The sequence below is a fragment of the Hyposmocoma kahamanoa genome, unplaced genomic scaffold (genome assembly GCF_003589595.1).
Source record: "Hyposmocoma kahamanoa isolate Upper Pololo Valley unplaced genomic scaffold, ASM358959v1 79, whole genome shotgun sequence".
NCBI classification, from domain to species: domain Eukaryota; kingdom Metazoa; phylum Arthropoda; class Insecta; order Lepidoptera; family Cosmopterigidae; genus Hyposmocoma; species Hyposmocoma kahamanoa.
This window is the reverse complement of record NW_020653993.1, coordinates 7,235,974-7,257,889: the sequence shown is the minus strand read 5'-3', so window position 1 is coordinate 7,257,889 and position 21,916 is coordinate 7,235,974. Positions and strand designations below refer to the sequence as shown.

Sequence of the window (21,916 nt, the reverse complement as noted above, 5' to 3'; positions counted from 1 at the left end):
GCTTAATGGTTGTCCTAAATAAATAAATAAAAATAAACAATATTTACTTTATTGATGAGTAGTGTACTTATTTAAAACGCTTTCTTTTCAAGATATGCTTTGGCTGCACCCCCTTTCCAACTCTTAAATTTCTATCCTAATGTTGTCTGGAAGAAACTGCTAGTTAGCAATAAAGCCGCTTGTTGTACACTGGCTTACTCTGTGATAGTTACATTACTGTTCTGTGTTGTCATTGTAATTTTAATGTCCAATAAAGAATATTTCATTCATCCAAATAGATCAACTTTTCGTCTGAATCCATTGTTTTCTGGCACGATACGTACACAACTTATTTCGTAGACGCATGACGTCGTCGCATTACAGCTGTGTGGAATTCCCGCGAATGCACGAGCATTCCTGAGAATGCGTGGGCATTCCCGAGCACGACCTGTTTTTTGACTCGTATCTAGTTTGTACGTTACACAATTGAACATAAAGTTCATTATGGTGTGTACAATATCGTTATAAACACGTTACGCCGTATTGTAAATTGAGCCTAAGTGGCCTAAGAGACATCCATTAATAAGTCCCCAATATGCAGACAGAACTGCCCCAAGAGCGTTGTTAGCACCTTAGAGAATAGAAGTTGACACTTAAAATCATCTAGACTTAGAAATGGCTTAGGAAGATTAGGAATTAAGCTGTTAATTTCAGAGAAACGATGAAATTGGATATGATAATAACACAATTCCGAAAGAAAAAAACTTACCCAAAGTGGGTATATAAATATATATCCGCGGTATAAATATTTACGCAGTTACTACATCAAATATTATATGTATACATTACATACAAACACAACTCTCCTTATCCCACAAAACAATAAAAACTAACTAAAATCGGGAAAAATAGCGCTCCTATTCGGAAGTTTCCCGCGGTTTTAAATGATTATAGTTGTTAAAAGTTTTCCGGAAAGGTGAATGAACGGAAAGGTGAATGAACGAAAAGCAAATAAGTAGTATGACAGTTTTTTCCATCCTCTAAGAACAGAAGACAGTATAATTTGATGCCCTGAGTTATAGGTGGACATTTTTTTCCATCCTAGACAAAATGATACCATAAATTTAAAATGGATTTAAAGCACTGAAAATCATACTCAAGTCCTTGCCATTAGGGTCGTATTTCCAGTGCTTGAAATCATATTCAATGAGCATTTAGTGGAATACGACCCTTAGAAACATTTCCTTCAATAATAATATGTTCATAACATTCGTGAAATTATTAACAGTGTGATATATTTACTGTTGAGTAATTTTCCGAAAAATTTCAAATAGTGGAAATTTTCCCGGAAAAATTAATATAATTGGAAAAATATTATGTTTTTCGTTTAGAAATATCTTTGAAGTTTTATTTAGCGTGAATTATAAAATAAAATTGTGTAGCTAACGCCTAGAGAAAAACGAGATTTAAAATGATTGGATAACAGCAAATAAAGTTGCTTTATTTTTTTCCTTCCTCTACTCTAGAGTGTCTTCAACTTTTAACAGATGTCAGGATTCGCTCTGGGACTTTTGGAGGGAAAAGTGTCGTTTTTATTTTGACTTGAGAATGGAAAAAAGTAAGGAAAAAAAAAAAGTTGTTGTAGACTCCATTATGACTCAATTCGTTTTCTTTGACGTTGACGGTGCTGCTGACTGATCGAGTTGTCATTGTCAATTTGCCGTTCCATTTCCATTCATTCTATAAATCACCTATAAATATAAATATTGGGACAGAAGCCAAATACCCAAAAAAAAAAAAGAAAAAATATTTCTGTGTGTGTTGTGGTATGGGAGTAGTCGGCGTTGTTAATTATATTGTTCTGTGTTAATTACAATAAAATTATTATATTGTGATTATTCTCCTCAAAGACACCACACAACAGAGTATCAAGATGTCTATTATTGCTGTTAAGAAGATACCATTTCGTGTAAATATTCATTTAGAATTTTCAGTGGCCGACAATTGTATGTTCATAATAAATTGTAAATTATTTCAGTGTTCGTTGCCAAATTTGGTGAAAATGGTAGCGAAGATAATTAAAGGGCAGTTTGAAGCGTTGAATTTCGCAAATGACAAGCATGGAGAAAAACTATGTTACCTTCGATTGTCGGAGAGGTTAGACCCTCAGCAAGTTGTGGAGCGCATCCAAACGATGACTAAATTCGGTGCTTTTATACCCGATCATGTACCAGATGTAAGTATTTAAGATACTGTAACGTCGAGTTACGGATCGCTGTCCATTACTCAACACCATACCCTGGAATAACATTATGGTGTATGGCTTAACTGGCTGTGGTTTACCTGGTGTACGCACTCGACGCCGATTTTGCGTATGATGGATGCAGGGTGTCCTACTCGTACCCCCCGAGCTCCTCCAGCGCTTTCAGCATCTTTCTGGATTTGTTGAGGACATCACGGAAGCAACCTTGATACTCTAGTGGTATATCACCATGCCAAAGCATTTTAGTAGGATGTGTGTGTCTGTTTCCTGCCCTTCCATGCTCATTCTGCAGTCAGGCAGACAGGCTGTTGTGATTTTAGTTTCAACAATTGATATTACTATAACTAATGATCTGTTTCAGCTTCCATTGGCATCAAAGCGTGGTAGGATACCGTTTAAGTTGCGACGCTCTCTCAAAATACAAAAAGAAACAAAACCTGAAGACGTAAGTCATATTTTTTATCATAATCAAAACTGACTTTACTGCTGCAGTATGTAATTGCAATTGCACTTGGTCAAAGTAATGAGCAGGGTTAAAATACAATAGGAAAGTGAATAGTAGGAAAGAGATGGTCAATAACATCATCAAGTATCTGGAAAAGATTAGACGGATGTTAAATGATTATCAATAATTACAGGTTTCTTACCCTGTGTTAAGAGTTCTTTTATTTTCCTGATATTTTGGAACAATTGCAGGCCTAATGGTCACGGGTTAACTCATATTCTGGAATAAACCTTTGACCATGGAGCGCATAACCATTCCGAAATATAATAAGAAATCAAACAGTGATAAGAAATTTATAATTAGTGATAATCATTGAGTGAATAGCTACAAATCCTAATGGGCGCGCCGGCGTGTGCGGGTGCGCGGGTCTTGGCGTTTTCCCTTTCACAGTGCCGAATCAGTTACGAGCGGGTAGATCCATACGTCGAAATAGTAAACAAACGCTAGACTAAGCACTGTGAAAGCTACGGGCAGACCCATAGATATAGGTTTTTTTCCATTGCAACGGAACAAGATACGTCAATGTGTAGCTTGATGTGCTGGCGTGTGTGCATTTGATTTAGACGCACCCGCGCCCGCCGCCACTCTGGATAAGGCCATATATGTGTGATTTAATCACCTGAGTTTAAAAGAATTTTCTTTACTAAGACAATTATTACATTAAAACAATAATTAGATTAAAACGGGCCCATTACATTGTGAGAACTATAATATTTATTTATTTTTACATACACAAGGTAGCAACTATCATTACAGGACTAACCTAATGCTAATAGTGTAGCCAAAATTATCACTTTTTCAAAATTATTACTACATTAATATTATTTATTCAAATCATACCTACAAAATTATTATTATACCATGTTATATTACATTACAAACTGTTATTACATCTCATAACACATTATAAATAAAGCTATTTTATTGAACACACACAGAGAACAGGCAAATAGGTCAATTTTTCCCGTCAATAACATTCAAAGTTTTCATTGCTCATGTCAGTGGTGTCCTGTTCAGTAGGTTTGTTTTTCCAACGAGGGATCGCCAACAACTGAGGCCGGCGCTCCACACACCCATTGGAACACACGATTCAAAACCTCTGCATTGCATGTCTTGCCTCTTAACAATTGAAATACACACTATATGCACTGTGTTTAAAAATTGCGAAGATTTTGCCCTGGAACTTTCTGATCTTCTTAACCTATGTTGACGAATAAAATATATTTGAATTGGAACTTGTAAACTGCACCACAGTGCACACTACAAGTAAAAAATTTCAGAACATAATACAGAGTGATAACCAACCACTGACTGTTTTAAAAGAGATTTCTTTTATTTTTCATTTATTTATTTTACAAAAAGTATACATTTTACAGAAGTCTATCTCCCGCCAAACTTGAAACAGTTTGTTGGCGAACATGCTCATACACAATTATAGATCTACTTAATGATTAACTAAGTACCTAGCAGTGAGATGGTGGCCGCAGTGGTCACTTTTTAAAGCGTCAGATTGTCACGGCTTTAACATTCACCCCACACAAAAAAAAATCGCACGGTGTGTGATCGGATAACCTGCCAGGCCAAGCTACTGGTTCGCCTCTGTCTGTCCACCGATCTTCGTACTTACATATTAAAATTTGTCACACGTCGCATTTTATCGTCTACTTCTACGGGCATTCGCTATTGGCCACTTCCGCGCACATGGAATGATAACGTAAACGGGCCGTGGTCGAGAAGGCGTTTTGTTTACCGCTAAAATTGTGCTTCATTGCGAAACCCTTGTATCCAACAAGCTTTGAGCTCGTATACAGCGCAGCTTACGCTCTTCACCTCATATAGTCTTCAAGCTTCATGAAAACTTTACCCAATTTCGATAACCATGTACCATCTCATAATACTCCCGATGAGAATTCATTGTTACGCATGAAACACATACTTGAAAGGGAACAACGAAGGACTAATTGCAATTGTCTAACTCGCTAGCGGTGCGTTTGCGCAGGCTTTGCCGTCGCGTGAGCGCCACAAACGCCGACGCCGCCGGTCGCTCGAGTTTTATTTACTATTTTGAGGAAACCACTCGTTAGAAATTATTGACAAATATTAACATTTTAAAACAGAGATTTTATTTTATTTTATTTCTCTGTTGTGTTGTATTACTGAATCTTATACACAGCAAAAAAAATGGGCAGTGTTTTTTTATCACCCAGTATAGCGAAATTAGCTAGTTAATATCCCTGGTATTAATTTTACACAACATGTTATCTTAGATATAAAATAGGTATAGTAATTCAACTACATAATACTTTTACAGGTTTTAGTAATCACCCATAACGAGATCCTCACAGAGATGCAGAGCAAATATACTGGCTTGTACAATCTTAGCAAGAAAATCGGGCATAAACTTCTGGACAGTATTGCACAGGTAATAAAATTTGTTGCAGTTGTGACAACGGTTCTCATTTCGTCTGTCGCTAGCATATCTAATTTTATCCGATAGATTGGCACGTCGGAAGTATATCTAGTTGACCGAAATTCCTACGATGTGACTGGACCAGCGTATGTTGCCACACCGCGGCTTCCGCTCTTACCAACTAAGCTACAGACCATGTCAGTGGATTTTACGAATTTCTCTCTGTTTTATTATACTATGATTTTTTTAAATAATACCTAGACGAACAAGTCGTGCAGCTGGTGGTAAGCGACACGCCTGTTCATAACAGTTGCAGTGTCACGCAGAGCTTTAAACCACAAAGATCGGAGGGACACTGCCACTACGCCCGTCACCCTGAGACATAAGTTGACAAATCCCATGTGCCTGTAATTTCACCAGCACCATTACCCTTTAAAACCGGAATGCAGTAATGCTTACATTACTGCTTGGCGGCAGAAATAGGTAAGGTGGCAGTACTTCCCTGGATGAACTCTTTCACAAGGCGCTCATTAGTAAAATATTTTTTTATTTTCTTGTGATACTCAAAAAGATGTACAACTGCTAATTTTGTCATCAGACCATCTTCCAGCGTCTCAAGCACATATTGGAAACCAATGAGGAGAGTCTCGTATCGGGTTTCATGTTGAGCAAGTACTACCGCAAGCTGCATCCGCACTTTGGGGACTTCCAATTAATTCTCTCGACATTGCATAAGCTGCAAGATGCAACAGGTGTCCCTCGAGCTCAGTTATCTGAAAGTGAACTTATTGCTGTTGGTTCTCAGCCTTCTGGTAAGTGATTTCGCATTTATAAGCTTGCTTTCACCTAAACGATGACTCTACCTTCAAAGTTCGCAGTAAAAACTGATTTGTAGAGTTTGGTATTTGCCTCCCACTTTTTTATACAAGACTCTTAACTCTGAAGTCTTATACAAGACTGGTTAAAAGGATTAAATACAATGATACCGAAAATTTAGTATCTGTTGTTACGTAATATTAATAATAGTTAAGATGCTAGTAGAATTAAGGGTCGTATTCCAGAACTGTGCTCAATACTCAAGTCAGGACCTGAGTATTGTAGTGACTGAAAATCATACTCAAGTCCTTGCCATTAGGGTCGTATTTCCAGTGCTTGAAGTCATACTCAAGTCTGCTCAAGTCCTGACTTGAGCATTGAGTAGAGTTCTGGAATACGATCGCTAGTATTCATGTTTTATTGTAATTTATTGTTATTGAACAAAATATGTTGACTAACCATCATGCTATAAGCACCGATTTCGATACCTAAGATACAAATAAGCAATTTTGCTTAGTTTGGGTATCACCTAGATTAACTTGCACTACTAACCTTAATTAAAGTTATGTAAATATATAAAATAATATCACTGTTTGCGATAGTCTGGCGCATATATGTAAATAAAAGGTTATTTAAGAAGATTCATATATTTAGGTTAAATTTTTATACAGAATAAATTTATCTTTATCTTATTTGTACCATACAGAAGAGTATTATTATTAGGGTGGCTTCATTCATGGCCTATGCATCCCGTCATCACTGCGACCAATGAGACCATTGACTGATCTATTGTGATCACCACTAATTACAGTGCAGAGCCAATGCCGACGGCATTGATAAACTGAAGGACTTTCCTGGCTCTGACAGATTTAATATCCTCTGGTTGTGGTAGGTGCCTTCCCAGTATGGAACTTCGTACGCCCATCAGGGGGTAGCAATGGATGAGTAGATGAACAGGAGTTTCATCCGCCTTGTTATCTCTCTGCCCAATACTTGACATGTGCTTGTTCAAGCCACAATGCCCTGTCAAAGCTCTAGTGAGCATTCTTACGCCATTACTGTCCAATGACAGAGCTACTCTACAGTGTTTGGCACTGTAGGCAGATATCAGGGCTTTTGAATGTTCAAGACCCTTGCTCTATAGCCACACTTCTCGGGAGAGGTGTGTGCTCTCATTTAGCAGAATGAGCTTTGCCAGGCTGTATGCTATCCCTATGAAGGGTTCGGGTCCAATAAAGGTTTCCCTAGCACCAGCCTTTGCCAGTTCATCCGCTGATTCATTACCGTCGATGTCCAGAGTGGCCTGGAACCCAGCACCAGACCACTCTTCTCGAATCGAAGGACCACTCTTATTTTTTCCTGTTATCCAACAGCGTTTATGGAGTTAGCCGGTGAAATAGATTATAAGAAAAATGAAAATCCTTTTTTATACATTTTTAAGACTTTAAGGGCCTAAAATACAGGAATACATTAGTCTTGCATTAAAATTAATAACATTAAAAAACCCAGACTTTATTTAAAATAATAAGAGATTTCCATATTACATTCTTGCTTTGTAAACAATAGGACGTTCGGTAACTTTAATTCGATAACTATGTTCTGATTTACGTTTGTAGCCTTTGCTGGTCGAGAAGTTCGAGTAATCATACGGGCGTGACGTCATTTCGGTTAGGTTCGAATACGACAGTTTAACGTTCAATTTGGGCGTTGTGTTGGATAAAAATGAAAAGAAATCGTACGATATTTGATATCGTTCGCTTTCGCGAATCGGTCGACAACAGAGTTATCGTAAGGTTCTGAATCCACCTGCAGGTCACAACTCGCAAGCGCAAATGTTTCATAGATATGAAACAAAATGGCCGAAAACGGATGCGCTTTTGTCGTGAAATGTAGGTAAAAACGAACGGGGATAAGTTAAAATTAGAATTTTTAAGAGGACTGTAGTTTTTTCATAGTTCTTAAATGAAAATTGATGTATTTTGTAGTTTTCAAATTATTAAATTTAAAAATGAAAAAATAAAAATTAAAGAAACTGAATTTATTTATTAATTTATTGCATCACGAGTACAGAGAATGGTATCACATATAAACATACACCCTGTTAAGGTATTGCAATCTAATTATTAATTTTATATATACTTAATTAACAATTTTATACTTTAATAAAAGTCTATTAACTACTCTAATAAAATTCAAACATGCATTATTACTTAAAAATTACTACTATATTATGTACTTACATTAGGAGTATGTGGTTCGTGAGAGACAGAACATTTATACATATTTCTCATTGCTCTCTATCTAACCAGAACTCTTCTATTGAGTAGTAACCTTTAGATACGAGTAACAAACTTGTTTTTAAAAGGTGTATATTAATTGTCCTCTATTTTCAATGTATCTGGTATTTTATTATGGCTATTAAGCACTGAATTTTCAATATTAGTTTAAATGGGGGCTCATTGACCTACGTGTGGGCTGGTTAATTAGTGTAAAGTAATTCAAATTATTTATTTTTCATTAAACACGTATATCATTACAATGGTACTAAATATAACAATTTATAATAATTACAATGAAAATGTACTATTAACAACATCTAAATTCGCAGTGATATTTTTCAATTTAACGTTTTTAAAATAACGGCATTGGCTTTGATTATGTTAATCAGCGATGTTAAAGTTGCGAAAGATTTATAGGTCGCTGTCAAAGGAGATCCGCCAAAATGACCCCAGGCCCGGCGCCAAAATAATGTAACTCAGTTTTTAGAGTAAAAATAGCAATAATATTATATAGTTTCGGTATTGCTAAATTCACATGATAACATAGTTTTTTTGCCTGTTGAATTTTCATAGGCGCTTTATGAAAAATTCTATTTATTAGAGAAGCGTCGTCCTTTTTAGTTCATTAACATTATAATAAATAATTATGGCATATAAGCATGTATATCAATCATATTATATAAACATATTTCATTTGCAGTTATATTTTTTTTTAGAAAAAAAATAGTATAAACTTCCCATAAATAAATAGAAGAATCAAGTCAAATGTTTTAGTTTTAGCTTTTTGTTTGTATTATATAATGATAAATATATCAACATTCGCACAAAGGTACAACAACAAATACGTTCAAACAAATAATTAAAAAAAAGTATATTTGTATTGTTATATTATCGCTTTACGCGACTTTACTTAATGGCCGCATGACCTTCAAGCAATCGGCAAAGAAAGGATGAACACGCACGGATGAACGCACCTGTGACGTGAGGGCACAACTGGATACATCTTATTGTCTCGCTCACATATAATGGTTTAGAGGGAGAAACACGCAGACGCCCGCTTTGCTTTGGCGTGCTCTGCTCACGCGCAGTCCTACGCTAACGTTTGTTGTGTTGTGTACTGTGAATGACGACGTTTCTCTAAAAAATATAATTTTACAAAGAGCCCCTATTAAAATTCAACGGGCAAAAAGACAATGTTAGCATGTGAATTTAGCAATACCGAAACTATATAATATTTTTGCTATTTTTACTCTAAAAATTGAGTTACATTATTTTGGCGCCGGGCCTGGGGTAATTTTGTATGGGATTTGGCGGACCTCCTTTGGTAAAATTACAGGCACAAGGGACTTGTCACCTTATGGTTCAGGTTGACGGGCGCAGTGGCAGTGTTCCTCAGATCTTTGCGATTAAAGGTCTGAATGGCACTGCAACTGTTATGCTAACACCAGGCACACGACTGTTCGTTCCGTCACTTGGTAACATTAAAAAAAATTGTGGCTTCGGGGTGAAAGGGTCAATGACCGCTGTTGACATGCTAAATGGTAAAAAACTGTAGTAGATTAAATTTTATCTTTCTTGTTGCAGTGGTGGACAACATTCCGTTTGACAAAATTCAGTCCGCTTGCATGAAATATTCAGATAAAATTATTGCTAAGGTAAGTAACAATTGTAACCGGGTTGAAGCAGATTCTGACATCTAAAAATACACGTTACTGTTGCTCAATTTTAGAGAACAAATTTGTTATACTATTAATAAATACATTAACAAAATACATTGATGTCAAAATTCAACACTAGGTTAATTTAGAATAAACCTTAAATTGAAATTTTAAAATATACAAAACAGCGTAAAGTCACCATCACTCAGTCAGCGGCAGCGTGTGCACGGCAGCGATGCAAACGCGATGCGCGATCTATTTATTTTACTTGAAAATTTACAATTAACAAAACAGTGTGCATAAACCTATACACATTTTTCGTACATAATGATTCAACACAAGCGACTGCATCGATGCAATCGCGCATTTCTATCGATGCAGTTGCGCGTTTGCATCGATGCAATCACCTATAAATCGCTGCGTCGCTGCAAACTCGCCGTGTGTAATCGCTCTTAACCTAACAACTCGCCGAGACCAATTTCAAGAGCCGATCCAGTTTACGGTATCATTCAATTCAGGCCTCCGTCACTCTCTCGAGGTTACGTGATAAGTGCCTACCGCTGTGTGTATCGCCGACAGTGCAAGCGCTCGGACTAGTCTTTTGTTTACTTTAGGATCCTTGTACAACCCTAGCATTCGGTTCCGCATGACTGCACACGACGGGCAACGTTATTTTCTCCTCTCTGAGCGCGTGTTTAGGTTCCTTTTTCATCACAGTGAGCGCCTGGTTTCATTAGTCAGATTTAGTAGGCTATTATAGTGTAGGTGTGTTCGATTTTATATGAGAGTGATGTACCTGTTACGTAGTAACTATTAAGTAATCAGTGCCCAAAGTATCACTTTGAAACATTTGCGTTCCATGCACAGGTAACGGAGCATGTAAATAGCCTGAATACGGACACGGCGGACGGTGACACAGAAGAGGATTTAGCGAGGAAGAGAGTTCGAGAAGAACTTAAAAAAATTTCTCCTTATTTACCCATGGTAAGCCAAATATGTTAACATACTTGTATATAACAAATATGTTCTTTCTTAAATTTTCGTGAAAAGTAGGATGTTTTTCATAATAATAATAATAATACATTTATTTCATATTTATTAGTAACAATAATCTTATCAACTATGTTAGTAACATCATATAACATTTATAAAAATAAAAAACAATTTCTCACTTCTCATACGAAGCCTTTGACCCATGTAACTGTATCCAGTGACTGAATAACCACCGCGGTCAGAAGACCATTGGCGCTGCTGCGCACACGCATCATCAGAGATGCGACTCGCTTGCGCATGACGGCATGAAAGTCATCCGTGCGCGACGCGTTTTGACGCGTTCGTAAGTTTAGACATGTCTTACGCTTGCGTAAAGCGCCTATCCATATAACAAATTACAATTAAATACAGGAAAACTGAAAACGGTTTTTGATCGTTACAAACGTAGCAGTTACAGTGCCACTCGGAGCTTTAAATCACAAATATCTTAAGGGCACTGCCACTACGTCTGTCACCCTGAGACATAAGTTGACAAGTCTCATGTGCCTGTAATTTCACCAGCACCCTTACCCTTCGAAACCGGAACGCAGCAGTAATGCTCACATTACTGCTGGGCGGCAGAAATACACACATCAAAAAAAGTTTGCGATCAATAGCATAAGCTCCTATAATTCTTTAAATTTAACTTTATCAAGAAAAAAATCTATGTTGTATGCTTTCTTTAAATAGGAATACCCTGTTTGAAATTAAAATATAAAACTATTATTTATTATTTATTTTAAAAAATTGAGCCATTAATCATAATGTAATAGTGATAGAAATTTCATAGAAAGAAAAAGACTGTTTAATTAAACTTAAACAACAATTTATTATTAAAAGGTGTGAATTCAATATAAAATAACTCCTCCCCTGGCTCGAATACATGCGAAGATCCTCCTGGGCATGCTGAGGATCAAGTTATCCAGCATTTCCTGGGGTAACCTATCCCATTCTTCAATAGCGGCTTCCCTGAGCTCTGGAACTGTCTGGGGACGTGGCTCACGGTTCCATACTGCTCGTTTAAGAGCATCCCACGCGTGCTCTATTGGGTTTAAGTCGGGCGAGCCGGCAGGCCAGTCTAATCGTGTGATATCGTATTCTTGAAGAGCAGCATTGACTCGTTGAGCTCGATGTGCGGGCGCATTATCATCGACCAGTACAAATTGGTGCCCATGGTTTACTCGGAATGGTCTGACGATATCATCAATAGCAACTGCTTTGTACATGTCTGCTGTCATGAAGCCCCGATACGGGATCAAAGGCGTTCTAGCTCCAATCATAATGCCACCCCAAAAGGACACCGATTTTCCGCCTTGCTGAACTGTTCCAGTGGCAGTTCTTTGTCTTTCACGGTCGCCTGGTCTTCTCCAGACACGGACACGTCGGTTATCTGGATGAGTGCTGATTCGGGATTCGTCAACGAAGAGACAGTTTTGCCAAATGTTTTCGTCCTCACCTTCTTCATTTTGCCGAAGTCTAGCCCACTGCAATCTTCGTTGTTGACGTTGCCGGGAATTGAGCGGAGCTCGCCAAGACCTCCGTGCTCGTAATCCAGCCTGGTGCAAGCAATTGCGAACGGTCTTCGTGCTAACTTCAAGCCCAGAGGCGGCCCTGACTTCTGCTTTTATTTTAGTGGCGTTGATTGTTGGATCACGGGCTGCCAGCAATCTAATATAGCGCTTTTGGGCAGCTGTCAAAACAGTTGGGCGACCGCTGAGGGGTCGGTCAGCTAAATTCCCCATTCCGTGATACCTCTGCAACGTAGCCACGACACAGGATTGGGATATAGCAAGTCTGCGTGCTATTACTCTCGTGGTGTATCCTTCTTCCCTCAAAGTTACTATTCTAGCTCGTAAAACCTCTGATAATCCTCTTGGCATTTTTTCAATCACAACTTTCCGCGAAAAATATCTTGAATCGCTTATAATTGACTAAATCAGATTTCTGAATGAGCGTAAGCTAGGACTGAAAGCCTTTTTATATGAAAAAACAATTGAACGGGGTCATTGTTTTATGTTCTAATTTATTTTTAAATAAAGAATCTAAAAAGAAGAAAAAATCATAATATAATCTACAGTAACAAAAAAGATTTCAGTTTTTCGAAGTGATCGCAAACTTTTTTTGATGTGTGTAGGTAACGTGGCACTACTTCCCTGGACGAGCTCTTTCACAAGGAGCTCTACTGCTAAATCGAGTTTGTTTTTTAAGGGAATTTACTTGTATAAACATCAACGAGCGCACGATTCTGTTCTGTGGAACATAATTGCGGTTACTAGGGAACGCCCACTTTAGTTTGTTTATTTTAAAGATTAAATTCATAGTGATTTGGCCGGATACCAAATATCCGGCGAGCACCAAGGCCGGATACCAAATATCCGGCGAGCACCAATGCCGGATGGCCGCCGAATATCCGTCCTATTGCCGCGAACATGTCGCAACTATTATAATTATCTTTAAGCATTGTTTATGCGAAAACAAAAGATCGATTATCATTAGAAGATTGTTCGAATCAATCGTGATCACGATCCTTTCATTTGGTGGTCTCGTTAATAAAAATAAACAGAATCGACCACTTAATGCAGAGAAACTGATTTTCCTTCATTCATCACAATTTGCTTTTGATTAAATTTGTATTCAAAATTTTCAGATTACGTTATCTAACTTCAAGCATAGTTCTTTTTCACAATTAATAAACAAAGGGTAAGGTTAACATAACGTAGGTAAAAAAAGGTAATAAACAAATTGTCAATGATCGTATAGTTTCTATTTATTAAAATCTTCTTTAATCAATAAACCAGTTTATTGGTACTTGTGTTTTTTTTCTCAATTTTGGACTTCCGGTATCCGGCCGGATATTGTTTTACTATCCGGTATCCGATCGAATAGTAAAACTAGACTGGATCATGATTTCAACATTAGCAACAGCTGCCATTGCAAAGTCACGGTTGGGGTAACTGAATTAATGTAAACCTTAGGTAAACGACATAGGTATGAGACATTCAGCTGGGTTTTAATATGTTAATTATTTTCACACAGATCATCAAGCAAGTGGTGTCAAGTCACTTCATCCCTCAAAAAACGCCCTACCTTAAAGTTAGGGTAAGTATTTTTTTATTTATAAGATATCTTATAAAGGAAGGTACGTATTTATCGTTTATATTAAATAAAGAAAGGTAAACATTTAATTGTCTAAACCTGTAAAATACTGGGACCAAAAGAGGTAACGGTTATTGGCTTTTCAGCGCGGTGCAAAATTAAGTATAAAACCTTTAACTTAGATTTTACAATGAATACTGTGTAGTGAAAAATATAATATCGCTAACCGAAAACATAATTTAAGTTCTATCGTATTTGTCTACAATTCTATCCCGCAGCTACCGTATCCAGTTTCTAAAACACAATTAATCTGGCGTTACGTTGGCGCTAAAAATAAATATAGATATCGAGTTCTTAGGTTTTCGCGATTGTTACACATAGGAAGTTAAACTATTTTTCCGGATGTAAATCGCATATATTTGTTTTTTCAAACAAACCATGGTCACGTTTCAACATGGTCACGGTTGACTTAACCGTGACCATGGGATGAGACGGTTGAGTCAACCGTGACCATGGGACCTGTAAAGGGCCCGAAACACAGACATATATCTAGATTCGCGTGCCCAAAGTAAGTGAAATTCACTTACTTGCCGCTGCTACACTTCAGAACGCGCTCGACCGTTATCGTAGATAAATACCAGTCGAAAACGCAAAAAAATGCATAATTGTGCCATTATAAACTGCAAAAGCACCATAACTGTGGGTAAACGGGCAAACAAGGACGTTTCCTTCCACGGGCAAGTGATTTTGTAATCAGAAGATGCATAAGTTATTTTAAAACCAATTATTTTGGTTTTGTACGAATTTCGAGAAAACAAATACGCAACTCAGTGTATGCCTCATATTTGTAATACATTGCGGCTTTTACTTGGTGCGATATATTTGTGATCCTTTGTTAATACGCCATGAATATCGAACGAACGCACATATGCATAATGCATTTAGTTTCTGTGGTACGGCCGCTTGTACATTTTTTTTGGCCAAATTTAACATTTATTTATGTATACGTTAGGCAACACTGTTCTCGATTCTGATCGATTTTGAAAACAAAGAGACGAAAATTATTATGACCTTAGCGATATTATAAAAATATTCTATAACTCTTTTGTTATAACGTTTAGTAACGTTTCGTTTTTTTTTTCAGTTTTGTAGTATCTATTATCAGTAAAAAAAATTATAATTTTTAAATATAGTGAGTAAATTATTACTTATTAATTATTTATTTTATTTAATTATTACGAGTAATACAAAAAATATATAATGAAAAGAATTAACAGTGCGCTGTCTTTACAAAAACCTGGAGTTGATCATACGTATGAGTTTGTTGCTTTCGAGGACGAAGGTGGTCTTGTTTATCCCACGTAAGATGCTATCCAATTAATGCAGAGTACCAGAGTTAGAAATCCGAGAAATCATGATCAAATCACAAAAATTTTACACGAGGCTGACATTAATTAAGTAAACTTTTTGTCAACAGTAACATTTTCAGTTGTCTTGCCATTCACCAATTTGATCAATCACCGACGGAAAACCATCTAGTAAATTTAATTAAGGTTTAAACAAGTTTATATATTGACGTGCGTTTTCATTATTTAAGTGAATCGATAAGATCTTCCATTACAAAAAGACAGTTGAAGTTGAAGAAGTTGATTAAAAATTAAAGTTTAAATTATTATGTAATCAATTTTTTTTTTAAACAACTTTTAATAAAGGACATAACTCTCTTGTTTTGGTATTGTTCTACTGTATTAATATTTCACGACTACTTGTAATCGTCGAATACTTGAATCGATTAATTGAATGGAATACGTGTATTCCGTTCAATCAATCGATTTAGCGCGGTAGGAGGTTTCCCATCACTAAATAGTTCATGTGACGTCATGGTGGATACATAAAATGTGGCACGCTTGGTTTTCATACAAATTGCTGTACTTGCGGCGTCTATCTAGATATATGTCTGTGGCCAGAAACGTTGGCTTGTTTGAAAAAACAAATATACGCGATTTAAATCCGGAAAAATAATTTCATTTCCTATAAATATAGATGTTTTGGCTAACCACGAACCTGTCACTTAAAATGTAATATAATAGGTAAATCTAAAAAAATTAAAAGAAATATGGAAAAGGTCTTGGTGGGGATTTTTTTTTCCATAAATCCCCACTGCGTAGCGAGTATATAAGTATTTTAAGGGGATTTGTGGAATTAACCGTTTGTAAGTTAAACAATCAGTATAAGGTTCACTATGCGACCTAAATAAATACATTGTATTTATTTAGACAACATTACATACGTTGCTCCCAAAGTAAATAACTAAAGCACATGTGTTATGGAAATAGGAAACAATGACGGTAACGTATACACCCAGACACGAGACAATATAGAAAAGTCTTTTCTACGTTGACTCGGCCGGGAATCAAACCCGGGACCTCAGAGATGGCAACACCATGAAAACTGGTGTGCAAGCCACTCGACTACGGGGATCTTCAAGTGGCACAAAAAACCAAATACTGTCGTAATTCTTAATTGTAGGATTGACAAGACACGATTTGAGAAAAAAACTAAATGAAACCAATATAGCGCTTATTTGGTGCTACACTGGCGCAATTGTATTTCTTGTAATGTAACAGGAAGTTTTAATTTTATAGATATAATAGAATAGATTTTTTTATTTTATTTCAAAGGACGATGACCCTAAAATGGCATGTCCATAAGCTACACATTTTAAAGCACATAAGACCTAGATTCTGAATCTATTCCTCGATTTTAATTTAAAGCGGCAGATTTTAATATATTTAATAACAAAAACTACTTTTCCTAACCTTTAACTGTCTAATAATCGAACAAACATATAGAATTACATTATATGTTGGGAAAAAAATACCCAAATGCACTTCAGCATCCAGCTGCGCGTCAGTGGAGAAGTTCTTCTGCCTAGTTGTGCTTTCTGATTTTTTCTTAAAAATAAGGTATATTGTAACTCACACATCTGGCAACACTGAACACATTAAATATAATAAACTGCAATCTGTACCCTTCGTTGCCATTAATACTGAACCGGAAATGCAACAGAATTACAAATAATGTTTTTTTTTTTCATTCAAAATAAACTGCTGTTTTGATAGGTTCTAGACTATTATCAAAAATGTAGATTTAATAAATGATAATAAGAAATATGAATTTGCTGGACATGCTTTATGATGATGATTGTATTTTCTATATAAAGTTAAAAATTACTGCCGATTTTTCTTCAAACATGTTAACATACTTAATTCAATGTTGCCAAAATTGCAATTACGTCAATGTAGCACCAAATGAGCTGTATATATATTCTCGTTTCTAAGTGGATAAATAAGTAATATATATGAATAATATACAATTTTCAAGTTGTGTTTTCTCAATTCCACATTTTTGAGTTAGGACAGTATTTGATTTCATTTGCGATGTGATGTACAATTTTTTATAATACGGCATATCGTATACCGTGGCAATGTGAATTAAGCCTTAGGCTCAATTTATATTGCAGCGGAACGGAATGGAAGCGAATTTTTGTAACTATATTGCATAGAGTAATGAACCTCATGTTCAATTGTGTAGCGTGCAAACTAGATACGAGCCAAAAATCACGTCGTGCGTCAGCAGTGGAATTCTCGCGCATGCTCGAGAATGCTCGCGTATCTGGGAGAGTTTGGCAGCTGCCGACGGCGAAGTCCTAGCATATCCGCGGGATCTGACGCGAAATTAGGCGCAGTGTGACGTCAAACGTTGACGTAATACTACAGTCTCAAGGCGCAGTCGCGAGAAAGCTCGAGAATATTCGAGCATTACAGCGACCGCGCGCACTTTCTTCCATTCCGTTCCGCCGCAATGTAAATTGAGCCTAATGAAAGTGAATTTACAGATATACGGCGAGCCGTTCCTTCCGACGAAGGAACAGATGTCTCCTTTCGTGAAACGGTACCACGCGGTGAAGATAATGAGATCGGACCGGATGTTCAATATACTGCGATTCAACGTGCCCTTGCAGCATTATGGGACATTGCTTGCTATGGACGGGACTGTCGTAGGTCAGTTGCTCTTTTGGTGAAATTACCGACACATGGGACTGGTTAACGTATGTCTCAGAGTCAAACCGCCGATCAAACTTAATGGCAACGAACTAAAGTAACTTTATGCATTTAAATACTTTGTCCATGTCATCTCCGACGCTTTTGGGAACCATTTGGACATGGAAAGGGGAAGAACTGGCAGTTAAATGTAACATGTTGACCCGACGATTTGTACGTTGTTGTAGTAAGCAAGTAAAAATAACATTATTTAAAGCGTACTGTCAAGTATTCTACACATGTAGACTTTGGGCCAGCATTGCACAAAGAGGTATCAGTGTCCGTCGAGTCCAATAAAATAATGGCTTCAGGATGTTGATGGGGCTACCATCTCCTGCAGCGCCTCGGGCATATTTGCGCACTATAAGACTGATGACTTTAATGCTGTAATGCGCAAAAAGAGTGCCTCGATGCTCTGCAGGCTGTGGGCCAGTCGCAGCTCCATCTTGATGACTGTGGCGGCAAGCTATGGCTAGCCATGCATGCCCAAGTGTTGATCAACATTCTTGTTGTTCAGGTACTAATTTATTTAGACGTCATTCACTAACATAGATATAAGAATTCTCTTGTTACTAACCAATTTGGACCGTTATAGTCTGATTTATGAATATAATAATTATGAATATAATATAATTAAATTAACACCAGGCCCACGACTTGTTCGTCCTGTCTCTTGATATTATAATATTAAAAAAAACAAAGGAAAATTCCTTGGATCCGGCTGGACTCGAACCAGGGTCGATTCTGAAACCTTACGATAACTCAGTTGTCGACCGATTCGATTTGATATCGTACGATTTCTTTTCATTTTTATTCACAACACGCGAATTGAACGTCAAACCGTCGTATTCGAAAACGGACCTAAATGACATCACACACGATTACTCAAACTTCTCAACCGACAAAGGCAGTCATCGAATGAAAGTTACCGAACGTCCTATTGTTTACAAAGCAAGAATGTAATATGGAAATTTCTTATTATTTTAAATAAAGTCTGGATTTTGTTCAATTTTATTAATTGATTTTAATGCAAGATTAATATATTCCTGTATTTTAGGCCTTTAAACAAGTCTTAAAAATGTATTTTCATTTCATTTTCCTTATAAATGTATTTCATCGACTAACTCTGTAAACGCTGTTGGATAAAGATATCGTATTCGAATCCAAATCGAAAGTTTAACTCCAATGTTCTGAATAGTTCGAAAAGCGCCCTCTCAAGCGCTCTCGAATTCGAGAACGATATCCAATCGAACGATTCTGTTAAAATATCGAAGAGTTCTGAATCGGGGTCCAGCTAGTTTTTCGTCAAACCGGGGCTATCGCTCTCCCAGTTGAACTGCGGAGTTAGCAGTAATTACAAATTTCTGCATGTGTTAGTTCTTAAAACGTCTTTTTTCGCCGACACGCCACCTGTAGCTCAGTTGGTTCGATCGAAATTATTCTTTGTGTTCGGTTTTTGTACCTATCAATAATAATTGTATTTATTATCAGGAGGCGCAAAACTGACAATCCGGTCATCAGACGTACCGTTATACAAGCCAAATGATGCCCTTATAGCGCAAATGAAAGCTGTCTTCGGGGTGGCCCATGAGCCGGGTGACCAGTCGTGCTTGGCCGATGATGATTGGGCAGAAGACGCTGCAGAGTGAAACAGACAGGGGTCTTATTTAATAATTCAGTATTCAAGCGAATACTTATCTTAAGTAACACGAGAAGACGACAAGCTGACTGTTTTTTTTTTTCAGTTAGATATATAGAAGAATGTAAAAGAATAAGTTCTAATTGAAAGTGTGACCAATACAAGCGAAAATAAAACATTTAAGCGGTGATACTTGTTACGTCATCGAAGTTTGCTTGGAAGGGAACATCGAAGGAAAGAGAAAGACCTGGACTAGACCATAATATAAATAAGTTGTTGCCTGTCTCCGTAGCCGAAGGGTTATAAGTTGGCGAAATATTATTTCTATAGTGTTTTTTTTTTTGAAGACTGAGTCAAATGACAGTTTATAGCGCAATAGTGTTGCCCGCTTACGAGCAGCTAGTGTTTGCAGTCGATAAATAACCTATCGGCTGAATATTGGTCACGCTTATGGAATAAATAGCCAAACTTGTTTCATTTGAATCATCCTCGACCTATTATTTCATCCAATTACAGAGCACAAGTTCATTTGAATTGTCAATTTTTGTAAGTTCATACATACACTGTATTTGGAACTATGTTTATGAAAAATACAAAGGGGAGACATATTTGAAAGTTTTTCATTTTAATTTATAGATTATCAAATACGGCTATTTTTGTTAAAATGTATTTTAATAAAAATTGATTTCAAATCCCACTAGCGTGCTAATTAAAAAAAAAAATATTTTTCAGTGTTCGTAATCATAAGAAAACTAGTAGAGTTATTTCACAACAAATCTCAATAAATAGTTTAAATACCTTTGCACATTGGCATTTCATTCTAAACTTGATAATCTTTAGGCGTAAATAACTTTCTGAATTAGTAAGAAATAAGTTTCAGTCGGTATTTTATGAAGTAGGTACCTACTGGTCTGCCCCGCTGAGGTCCCGGGTTCGATTCCCGGGCGTCCCTAGTGCACGCGCCTTTCATTATTATGTGAATGTGTACGTGACGGTGGTGTGTGCGCAAGCCACGCTGCTACGTTTGTATGGATTTACACTACTTGTCTCTTAATATGCCTAGACGAAGTTATAATCCGTCAGAAAATGCTTTATGTCTACGCGATAAGGCTCCGGAATGGAATGTCAGCGATATTGTACGTAGCATTATGAACTTCATGTTAATTGAGTAACGTACAAACTAGAATTTTTTTATTATTATTTTTTGTTTTAATCTTTTCTTTTTATTCCATTTTGACTATAAATTACAATGCCGGCACGCTATGATGGCCGTTTTGACAGATTACAACAGTGAGGTCAAATCTCAATTCATTATCGAAAAAAATATAATCAAATGCGAGTCGCATCTAAAACTTTTTAGATTTATAACTAGTATTGCAAGGGGTAGCTGATTAAAAAGTTTTAATAAAACGAAAATAAAAATGTTTACTTAATAAATCGACAATTCGAAACCGCTTTATTTTGCAATTGAGCTTTGACGCGAGTTTGACGGAAGTAGAAGTTGTGCTGGCCAGCGATCCCATAAGTGACGATCGTATTAGACTTAATTTTTAAACATTTCGAATTTCGAGCAAGAAACGCCGAGTTGAATCGTAAAATTATACATCCATAAATTTTACTGCACGTCACTATTGACAACTAACGTTGATGAGCGGACAAAACGGCCATCAATCGAGCATTCTTTGCATCATAGGTACTATAATTAATTGATTGATAATTAAATTGTATCACTATATTTATGCTCTATAATGTTAATTATTGTGATTTAAATTTTTATATTGGTTTTATTGAATTTCATTGTTGTATAAACTAATGACATAGCTTGTGTACGAGATTAATAATTACTTAAGTTATTACCAATATAGTGCCCTGACAGGGTTGTGCTGGAATACTATTATGTTAATCCACGTAAAACAATTAATTATGAATTAGATACAATACAATACCAACGGGAATTCCCGAGACTACGCGAAAGTTAGAAAGAAAGAAAGGAAGTGGCGGGCTTTTGAAGTTACAGGCACAGCTTTTACAAAGATTATTTTAATTTTAAGTATATTATGAGGAAAAAACGAAGAAAGAAATAGTAATGAAGAAAGTTAGAACTATATTCCTTATTTTTAACCAAATTACCAAAGA

At 36.6% G+C, this 21,916-nt stretch overlaps 1 protein-coding gene across 1 annotated transcript; it reads left to right on the top strand.

Moving 5' to 3' along the window:
• Window positions 1–1,896: 1,896 nt before the first annotated feature.
• Window positions 1,897–20,337, top strand: LOC113233612. Its single transcript, XM_026468765.1, has 10 exons — window positions 1,897–1,948; window positions 2,018–2,215; window positions 2,604–2,687; window positions 5,059–5,169; window positions 5,756–5,969; window positions 9,837–9,907; window positions 10,778–10,894; window positions 13,979–14,041; window positions 17,937–18,102; window positions 19,633–20,337. The coding sequence occupies exons 1-10, from the start codon at window positions 1,913–1,915 to the stop codon at window positions 19,788–19,790; spliced, it is 1,218 nt and encodes a 405-aa protein (XP_026324550.1). The 5' UTR covers window positions 1,897–1,912; the 3' UTR covers window positions 19,791–20,337.
• The last annotated feature ends 1,579 nt before the right edge of the window (window positions 20,338–21,916 follow it).

Bases quoted from the DNA above. Each gene is read 5' to 3' on its own strand.
- LOC113233612 (XM_026468765.1), top strand. From the start codon at position 1,913: ATGTCTATTATTGCTGTTAAGAAGATACCATTTCGT. The intron at 10,895-13,978 runs GTAAGCCAAATA...ATTTTCACACAG, and splicing joins TTTCTCCTTATTTACCCATG to ATCATCAAGCAAGTGGTGTC. The intron at 18,103-19,632 runs GTCAGTTGCTCT...ATTTATTATCAG, and splicing joins TATGGACGGGACTGTCGTAG to GAGGCGCAAAACTGACAATC.